Source organism: Terrapene carolina, unplaced genomic scaffold (assembly GCF_002925995.2).
Source record: "Terrapene carolina triunguis isolate 2854851 unplaced genomic scaffold, T_m_triunguis-2.0 Scaffold714, whole genome shotgun sequence".
NCBI lineage: Eukaryota > Metazoa > Chordata > Testudines > Emydidae > Terrapene > Terrapene triunguis.
Genome location: NW_020665065.1, coordinates 20904512 through 20914711, shown reverse-complemented (window position 1 = coordinate 20914711; position 10200 = coordinate 20904512). Strand labels below are relative to the sequence as shown.

Genomic DNA, 10200 nt, shown 5'->3' with positions numbered 1-10200 from the left:
GCCACACGGTGCCACGCTGCCTCCTACCACCACCATCACACAGTGCCACGCTGCCTCCAACCGTCACCACCCCACGGTGCCACGCTGCCTGCTGCCTCCAACCGTCACTGCCGCACAGTGCCACGCTGCCTCCAATGGTCACTGCCACACAGTGCCACACTGCCTCCTGCCACCACCGCCACACAGTGCCACGCTGCCTCCAACCGTCACTGCCACACAGTGCCACGCTGCCTCCAACCGTCACAGCCACACAGTGCCACGCTGCCTCCAATGGTCACTGCCACACGGTGCCACGCTGCCTCCTGCCACCACCACAATACAGTGCCATGCTGCCTCCAACCGTCACCGCCACACAGTGCCACGCTGCTTCCTGCCACCACCACCACACAGTGCCACGCTGCCTCCTGCCACCACCGAGCCAGGGCCTTCACAGCACCAGCGGCCAACCCTGCCCGCCCCCCTCTCTGCCATGCTTGCACCCCAGCCCCACCCCTGAGGCCTCCCCCTGCCCCTCTCCCTTGCTTGTGCCACCCATAAATGGAGGCCATGCCCCAGGCAAGGCACAGGGATATGCCCACTCACACCCATCCCGGGTAACTCCCCTGGGGTCAGAGTGGATCCAGGCCCCATGATGCCCCCAACCTCCCTCCACGCTCGGCTCAGACTCTCCCACAGGCCCCAGGCAAACAGGCAGCATTGTCAGGCCTGTTACAAGCTGCCCTGCCCAGCCCAGCCCAGCCGGGCGAGTGAGCGCTATGTGTGATGCACAGCATGCTGGGGAAGGCGGAGCAGCCCCTCAGAGCTGCCATCCGGGCATCTCAGCCCTGAGGCCTGGGCACACCCATGACACACTCTTTGGCTGCAGTTTCAGCCCCGCCCACCAGCACCCACCAGCTCCACCCCTTACCCATTGACAAGAGTGTGACGCTCGGCGTCCGGCTGGTGGACAGCAGCATGTCGGGCAGTGCGATCCCACTGCCGTTCTCCCCGCTGCCGTTGCCATCTGGAATGGAAGCAGACAGAACAGGGGCCATGAGCTGCAGCCGCGGCATGGGGCTCCTGGCAGCACCAGCTCCCCAGGGCCGGCTGGGGTCAGGGCCAGTCGCCCTGGGCAGTCACGCCAGCGAGGAAAGGACCAAGCCCCATGCAGGGTTCCAGGCCCATCTCCCTGGCACTGAATACCCACCTCTCTCGTGAGGGGCGGCCCGGGGACCCACGGGCCACAGCCAGGCTGCTGCGGAGCTGGGCTGGTGAAAGTGGCATCTTCTTACTCAGCTCCCTGCCTGGAGGAGCAGGCCCCAGAGTGGGGATCCTGGGCAACAGTCGCGCTTGGAGCTGGTAACTCCCAGGGACAGCGCTGTGCAAACAGGGCAGGTGCCCGTCTCGTTCTCTCCCGGAACATTCCCTCCAGCTCGCAGGCCAGGGCCCAGGACTGCCCGTTACTGCACTGGGCATGGTGCCGGTTCACAGGTGCCCGCTGGGGGGGCCTGCACGGGGGCATCCGGACCTGTCCTGGCTACGGACGGAGGGCATGTCCCTGCTGGCTCATGGAGCCCCGGGGCCACCCGGGCAGGGGCTGGGAGGACAAGAGTCCTGCAGGGCCCCAGAACCATTACACGGTACCTTCAGGACTTGGCAGTGGGGGGCGCTAGATGACGCTTTAACACATTTCTGCACATTCACGTCTGTACACGCTTGCACACACACTCGTGCACACACGCATGCCCGTGCATGTAAGCACAAATGCACATGCATGCCCACGTGACCCCTCGGTTTACTCTCCTGCTTACATCACTAGATCCTGAAATGCAAGCATGTGGGTTACACACAGACACACACACGCACTCAGCCCTGCTCTCCACTGCGAAATTCTCTCTGTATTACAGCGCTGGGGTAGCCGCAGTTACACTGAGCTAAGCGCCGGGGCAGGCAGTGCTGGGTTGTGGAGGTGGATTAACCAAGTCCAGAGGAGAAGCTCTCTCTGGTCGGCTTAGAGCGTCTTCATTAAAGGGCTCCTGTAGCGCAGCTGCACCTGCACCAACGCAGCGTTTTAAGCACAGACCCGCCCTCGCTCATGCACTGGCCACCCCCAGGGCTCTCTCTCAGGTCTGGATTTGGGGCTCTCTGCCCAAAGGGGCGTCAGGGTCTAGCTCTTTGGGGCAGGCGGGGTTAAGAAGCCTGCTCTGAAGGGGACAGTTTGCTCCCTCCCACCTGCTTTGATGCCTGCTCCCAGGATGGAGCCCAGCACTGCAGGCTGCCGAGGGCGGATGGCAGCAGTCAGGAAAGGCTGGGCTCCCCCTGTATCCGCTGACCCCTCTCCAAGGCGGGGCAGCCCAGCACTTCCCCCCAGCCCGTCAGGGCTGCAAAGCCCCTGCCTGGGTGGGAGCGTTCGCCCCATGTCCCCAGGGCGCTGGGGCACAGGGGATATGAGAGCAGCCGTGCATTTGGGGGCCACAGGAACCGGCCCTCTCCCTCTCTCAGCAGGAGCAGGGGCTGTCAGTGGGGCGGGAAGCACAGATCTCGGAGCCCAGGCTGGGGAGGGCACGCTGGAGCCTCGCAGCCCCTACCTCCTGAGGCCTCATCTGCCAGCATGTCTTCGTCATCGGAGAGATCGGCGTCACTCCACCAGGGTGTGCCCGCTGGGTCAGACTCTGTGTCCTCAGGGAAAGAGGCTTCGTTCAGCCCCTGGGCAGCGTGAGAGACCTGCCGGAGAGAAGCCCAGACAGCATCAGTCAGTGGCCAGCCCTTCCTCTTGGCAAATCAGAACCCAGGCAGGGTCAGCGCCCAGAGCACCCCTCGTGCATGAGACCCAAGGGGCAGGGCTTGAGGGTGCACCCGGCACACTGCCCCAGTGCTCCCTTGAGCAGGGGAAACTTCAGGGCTCGTCTGGCCGAGGGAGAGTCGCCCTCTCACTGCAACAATGCTCCAGGGGCCAAGCGGCGCTGGCAGGAACGCAGTCACTTCCCTGGCACTGGGGTGGCACTGTGCAGCTGGCTGGGTGCGAGCACACCCCAGGCCACTTGCCTTTGCTCCACCCGGCGTCGAGCGCAGGAGGTGACGCCGGATAGCGCCCCTGCCCCTCTGTCGGGCTGCTCTACGATTAACGACTGGGCTGCATTCTGCCCTGTGTCTGACCCACACTCCCTCTTTGGCCGCGTGCGGTAGGGGATTAGCAGCCTGCGATGGAGGGAGGGCACTCCCCGAGAAGCTCTAGGGACCAGGTGAAAGAGACAAGCACGCTTCTGAGCCATTCAAATGCAGGCAACCCCCTGGGACTGGCTCAGAGATCAGCAGGTTAAAAATTCCCGGTGGGAGCCACCAAGGTCCAGGCAGCAGCAGAGCCCAGTGAGTGATGGCTGCCTGAGGGGCAAAGGGGGCAGTAACCAGCCAGGTGCAATAGGACATGAGTAACGGAGCAGGGGAACGGATGCCCCACAGAAGCCAAACCAGACACCAAACTCGCTTTAAATCAACTGTACAAAGGAAAAATAGGTTGGACGATTATAATACCATGCATAGAAACCTGGTTCCAATTAGTCTCAAGAAGATAAGAATGGCGCTACTAGGTGAGATCAATGGTCCATCTAGCCCAGTCTCCTGCCCTCTAACAGTGGCCAATGTCAGGTGCCTCAAAGGGCAATTATCGAGTGCTCCATCTCCTGTCCACCACTCCCAGCTTCTGGCAAACAGAGATTTAAGGACACCCAGAGCAGGGGGTGGCATCTCTGCCCATCCTGCCTAATCACCATTGATGGGCCTATCCTCCATGAACTTATCTCATTCTTTTTTCAACCCAGATTTACTTTTGGCTTTCGCAACATCCCCCAGCAAGGAGTTCCACAGGTTGACTGTGCGTTGTGTGAAGAAATACTTCCTTCTATTTTAAACCTGCTGCCTATTAATTTCATTTGGTGACCCTTAGTTCTTGTGTTATGTGAAGGAGTAAACAACACTTCCTTATCTACTTTCTCCACACCAGTCATGATTTTATAGACCTCTCTCATATCCCGCCTTAGTCGTCTCTTTTCCAAGCTGCAAAGTCCCAGTCTTATTAATCTCTCCTCATCTGGAAGCTGTTCCATATCCATAATCATTTTTGTTGCCCTTTTCTGAACCTTTTCCAGTTCTAATATATCTTTTTTTGAGATGGGGTGACCAGAACTGCACGCAGTATTCTAGATGGATTTATAAAGAAGCAATAATTCCCATGGATTTATATAGAGGCAATATGATATTTTCTGTCTTATTATCTCTTTAAGATCTCTTTCTTGAGTGGTAACAGCTAATTTAGACCCCATCATTAAATATGTATAATTGGGATGATGTTTTCCAGTGTACATTACTTTGCATTTATCAATATTGAATTTTATCTGTCATTTTGTTGCCCAGTCACCCAGTTTTGTGAGATACCTTGTAAGTCTTCACAGTCAGCTTTTGACTTAACTTTCTTGAGTAGTTTTGTATCATTTGCAAATTTTTACACCTCTGTTTACCCTTTTTCCAGATCATTTATGAATATGTTGAACAGCACTGGGCCCAGTACAGACCCCTGGGGGACACCACTATTTACCTCTCTCCAATCTGAAAACTAACCATTTATTCCTACCCTTTGTTTCCTCTTTTTAATTCATTACTGATCCATGAGAGGACCTCCCCTCTTATCCCATGACAGCTTACTTTGCCTAAGAGCCTTCGGTGAGGGACCTTGTCAAAGGCTTTCTGAAAGGCCAAATACACTATATCCACTGGATCCCCCTTGTCATGTTTGTTGACCTGCCTCAAAGAAGTCTAGTAGATTGTTGAGGCATGATTTCCCTCTACAAAGACCATGTTGACTCTGTCCCAACAAACCATGTTCATCTATGTGTCTGATAATTCTGTTCTTTGCTATAGTTTCAGCCAGTTTGCCCAGTACTGAAGTCAGGCTTACTGGCCTGTAACTGCTGGGATCAACTCTGGAACCTTTTTAAAAAATCAGCATCACATTAGCTATCCTCCAGTCATTTGGTACAGAAACTGATTTAAATGATAGGTTACAAACTACAGTTACCAGTTATGCATCCGATGAAGTGGGCTGTAGCCCATGAAAGCTTATGCTCTAATAAATTTGTTAGTCTCTAAGGTGCCACAAGTACTCCTGTTCTTCAAACTACAGTTAGTAGTTCTGCAATTTCATATCTGAGTTCCTTCAGAACCCTTTGGGGAATCCCATCTGGGCCTGGGGACTCCTTACTATTTCATTTATGCATTTGTTCCAAAACCTCCTCTAAGGACCCCTCAATCTGGGGCAGCTCCTTGGATCTGGTTTTGTTCGGCTGTCTCTAATTCCTGCGGGGGGTGGGGGGAGAGGCTGTTAATTAGGAATATTAAAGCAAGAACACAAGGCAATGGGAAATCAGGCCCTGCCAAATGAATGGAGCCTGGAGTGTGGAGGTGACCGGCCAGAGGGAGTCCCCGAGGGCCCTCAGCCCCAGGACATGGGGGATGGTCAGAGGTCTCCCCCTGCTGTGGAGCCAGGTGCCAGCACCCCACACGGAGCAGGCTGGGGGCTGGGGCCAGGGCAATCAGCTGAGGACTGCTGCAATGACGGGGTGCCAGGGGAGGAATAGGCTCTGCCAGGCTCTGTGTTCTGACCAGCTCTGCGGGGGCCTGAGCAGGGGCGCAGGCAGCCCCAATTCAGTACCAGGCAAATTGGTTGCTACTATAGTAAAGAGCAGAATGATCAGCCCCCCGGAGGAACACAATATGTCCATGTCCAGAGTGCAGGCAGCAGCAAAGGAAAGGGAGACGCAGACCAGCAGGGGAAGTTCCTTGGGGTGTGTGTGGGGGGGCCTTTGACCCTCCCTCTGCTGGGGACTCTGACCGACAGCGTGAGCACAGCAGTGGCCAGCGCCCGCCCTGCAGGCCGAGTGCTGCCCTGGCCCACAAGTCTCCATCTCTAGGCTCCATGAGAAGCCAGTTATGCAGCCGAGGCTCATGTAGTCACCTCAGCCAGGGCAGCGCTGCCCGAGGAGAGTGCTGAGCTGGGGATGGGCGTGTGGGAAGCAGATCTGGGGCCTCGCGCGTTGCTGCTGCATCCCACTGACTGAGTTCCCAGCAGCTCAGCCCCAGCCAACACGCGGGCGCTGGCTCGTTACTGACGCTGCAGCCAGCTGGACCCGCCCACCTGGCAGCCGCCCGCGCGGGCCAGTGTTCACTGCAGGCTCCTGGCATGGGCTCACCGACATTGCTCAGCAGTAAAGTCATGCTGGCCTTTGCGGGAGGGGAAGGGGCAGTGAGCTCATCTCCAGCCACCCACCCGCATTCCTGGGATGCTCGGAGGATGTTCCCACAGCCCCCCAGGGCCACGTGCTCGCAGCTGACCTGTGCTGTGCCCATGAGCTCAGCCCGGAATGCCGGTGCGGAGGGGGGATCCCCAGACAGCTCCTCACCTGGGGCATCATTCCCCTCAGCAGGGCTCAGCACGCGCCTCCCCTCCCCGTGGTGTCGGAGCGTCCCCTGCCACCGGCTGCTCCTAGGGGGGCTGTTCTCAGCTCGGGCTCTGCTCCCCCCACATGGCCAGCCCCCCAGGAGTGACCTTGGGGAGCGGACACAGCCCCACGGGTGGCTATGCAACCGCACAGATGGCACAGGCTGAACGGAGCTCAGAAAGGGAGGCCACTGGGCGCTCGCTCCAGAGACGTGCTCACAGTGCGGGGCCCGGCTCACCCCGCCGGAGCTGCCTCCTCCGGGCACAGGGCCCTGCTCACCCCACTGAAACCGCCTCCCCCTGGGCACAGGGCCCAGCTCAGCCCACCGGAGCCACGTTCCCTTCCAACTGGCCCCACCTCATTGTGGGGGCTTCCACCGCTAGCTGCAGTCACCCCCAGCCCCGCTGCCGGCCCTGCCCGCAGGGGAGACACGTCTTTGGCACTGAGGTGCCTGTGCAGGCCGGAGAAGGCCTGAAAGCGTTTGTCCATGGGGTTGTCAGCCTGCCGGGTTTTTCCTTACAGATCTCAGGTGACAGGGAGCCAGGGCTGGGCGCTCTTGCCCCGAGTCTTCCCCGGACACGTCCTTCCTACTTCTGCTCATTCGGTGCCAACATGAAACTGGCGCTGCTGGCTCAGAAACCCCTCCTCTCCTCTCCCCCACCGCGTGGTGACTGCAGCTTCCAGTCCCCAGCTCCCAGATGTCCACAGAGACTCCTGGGGCAGACAAGACCTGGTCCAAAGCAGCCTCTTTTCTTGAACCTCCCGATGTCAGTGGGCCCCGCACCCCAATGCATCAGGACTGTCCTCTCTGGGCACCGCACTGGGGGCCTGGCCTGCTGCACCCTTCCCTCCTGCCACACTCCAGCTGAGCTCCACAGCACCCGCGGCCACCCAGGCTTCCCTGGCACTGCTCCCTGGAGTGGACGTGGCCGCTAGGTGCAGCATCCTGGCAAATGTCAGCTCGGGCCACCTACATTCTGGGTAACCCCATGTCAGTCTTCTTCACGCCCACTCCCCTATGGGCACACAGCGCTGTGCACTGTTCAACAGCCTCCACCCTGGAGGCAGCTGCATTTCCATGGCAGGGGGCACTGATCCCCGGCCCATGAACCTGGAGTGACTCAGATTTGCACCACGGAAAACATGAGCAGAGTTTGGCCCGTGCACTGTCCAGCCCTTTGAGATCCTTCAGGCAGGAAGGCGTGAGGGGACAGCCCCCAGCAGCAAACTCAGCACCAGTGGGAACTAGTTCAGTGCAGCTCAGAGCAGGGCTGGGGCCAGCACTTTGCATGTAAAGCAAGAGGCCCAGGGCAGATGGCCATGTGCCCCCTGCTCCCAGGGGCAGCAGGGAGGGGGCATGCTGGCAGCAACACCCCTGCAGCCTCCTTCTGCAGCACGGATGGGGGCTGGCATACCACTACCTAGGGGTGAACTGGGGCACGTGCTCCTGCCCCTGAGCTGAGGGCTGAGGAGCCCACCTCAGACTGGAGGAAACAAGATCTGGCCTCTGGCGTTGGCCCTGGGGCGGCAGCGCCAGCCAGGTGGCTGCATTGTCTCTCGCCCTGGGGTGGAGCTGAAGGGGATCCACATGCACGGGCCATGTGCCCCCCGGGCAGAGCTGAACCCCCAAGCCAGCTCCCAGCACTGCCTCATCGCTCTGGCAGGAAGCAGGACGCTGACTTCCACCCGGGACTCATCTTACAATGATTAAAGCAAAGCAACACCCCCAAGCTGGCCAGGCCGTCAGCAGGAAACGTGGGGGGCAGGGGCCTGCACTCCTCCGCTTAGCCCTGGGCCTGTGGTGGGAAGGACAGGGGCTCTCACCCCACTAGAGCCTCCTGCCCCACAAGCTATGCCGAAACTGCTTCAGCTCACAGAAATGCAGCCAGCTCTGGGTGGGAGGCAGCAGGTGTTGAACAGTGCACACCAATGCTGCTTTGGGATGTGAAGTGGAGAAGAATCTGTATGAAAGTGCAGGGGGATTCGGGGGGCAGGATTCACTTCCCTCCTGTGTCCAAAGCAGGGCACAGGCCCCTACGGGTAAATGGGCACAGGCCCCTTTTCACGTGGTGTCTGAAAGACACCCCCTGCGGCAGCAAACCCCCCTCCTGAGAAACCCACGCTGCTCCCTGCAGCACAGTACCCCTGGCTCAGAGGGGAGAGCGCCCCTGCTGGGTCCCTGCAGCACCATGCCCCAGTGCCACGCTGGGCATGGGCTCAGCACAGACTGCAAGGGAAGAGCCACCCACCCCGCTCCCTGCAGCAGCGTCTCTCCACTTCCTACTCTGGGCAGGTGCAAAGGGAAGGACGCCCCTGCTGGATCCCTCCCAGCCCCGCACGGGCCTGCCCAGGACTGAAGCCACCATGAAATAAGCTAGAAGTGGGAGCTCTTGGCAGGGAGTGACATGACCCTGGCAGAGCACCTAGCACCAGCTCTGAGCCCACGTGCCCACCCTGAGCACATCCAGCCCCTGCCCACCGTGTGCCCCGCCCAGAACAGCTGCAATCCAGCCCACGCGCTGGGAGAACCAACCACGGCCCAGCTCATCGGGGAGGGGGGGCTCAGCCACCCCAGCAGGCAAGGGAAGGGGGAGGGGCCACACAAGGCAGCTCCCTGCCCAGGAGCAGGGAGAGAAGACGCATTGGGGTGGCAGGGTGGGCACCTCCCAGGACACAGAATGGCCTGAGGGCCAACCCCCCCATTCCTCCTGTCCTTCTCCCCAGAGGTCAGCAACCTCCTCCCCTGCTGCACCCCCAGGGCCAGCTCCCAGTCTCCTCCCCTGAGCCCCACTCATTCAGCCCATCACATTACAGGGGGCACATCCCAGCACAGTGATCGCACCCACAGCCAGCCCCTACTGCCAGCCGGTGGCCCTGGCGGGGTCCCCTCCTGGGGCAGCTTGGGCGCCGGCTCCCCTGCCCTCTCCCCCCGCCCCGCTGGCAGCGAGTGGCCTGGGGCATCAGACCGCGACGAGGCAGGAATTCGTCACAGCAGCATTTTCCTGTGCAAACACACCGGGTCATTATTCCCGGGTGATCGACGCGGGGACAAAGGCCTGATGGAAACAGAAAAGGTATTTAATCAGCCCCAGCTGTCTGAATGGGCATGAAAAGGCCAAGGGGAAACAGGAGCTGGCGATCCATGCAGTCTGCAAATGCCAGCATGGCATCATGCCAGGCTCCACGCACACAGCCCCCAGGAGCCCAGCACTGCTGCGCTCCCAACCTGGATGACACTAGGTGTCCCTATTTGCCCCCCATGCCACCCTCTGCCAGCTTGGCATCTCTCCCGGAACTCGCTGGGAACAATGAGATCTCCTACAACCAGGTGCCAACAGGGTGCAGGTAGAGGGGACTCTGTGGCACTGATGCCACACGCACTGATGGAGACAAGGGCATGATCTCCCAGCCTGGGGTACAGCCTGGCACGGGGGCCCTGCGGAAAGTGGAATGAAGACATGATGCCCAGCTGGGGTTAAGCTCCAGCCTGGCACAGCCACATGTCCCAGCCACCCACGGACCTGCCCAGACCCTGGGCACACAAGCCTCAGTGAGTGGCAGCCATTGACCCAGCGAGCAGGTGCGAGCGCAGCCCCTCTAGCACAGCAAGGAAGTGGGCAGAGGTCACTTCAAAGGGACCAGCTGCTATGCCCAGGCCTGTGCCAGGCTTGGGGCACACCAGCCACAGAGCTGTGGCTTGGAGTTTGCAGGCGGGTCACTGCAGTGTCTG

The 10200-nt window shown here is 59.8% G+C and overlaps 1 protein-coding gene across 1 annotated transcript in view; it reads right to left on the bottom strand.

Moving 5' to 3' along the window:
* Positions 1-2713, bottom strand: part of HSPG2 (heparan sulfate proteoglycan 2) — a 74755-nt gene extending 72042 nt beyond the window's left edge. Inside the window, exons 1-2 of the mRNA XM_029913575.1 lie at positions 2568-2713; positions 908-1003 (exon numbers count right to left, since the gene is read on the bottom strand). Coding sequence (XP_029769435.1) covers positions 908-1003; positions 2568-2592 — 121 coding nt within the window. The 5' untranslated portion in view covers positions 2593-2713. The remainder of the gene's footprint in view (positions 1-907; positions 1004-2567) is intronic.
* Between the last annotated feature and the right edge of the window lie 7487 nt (positions 2714-10200).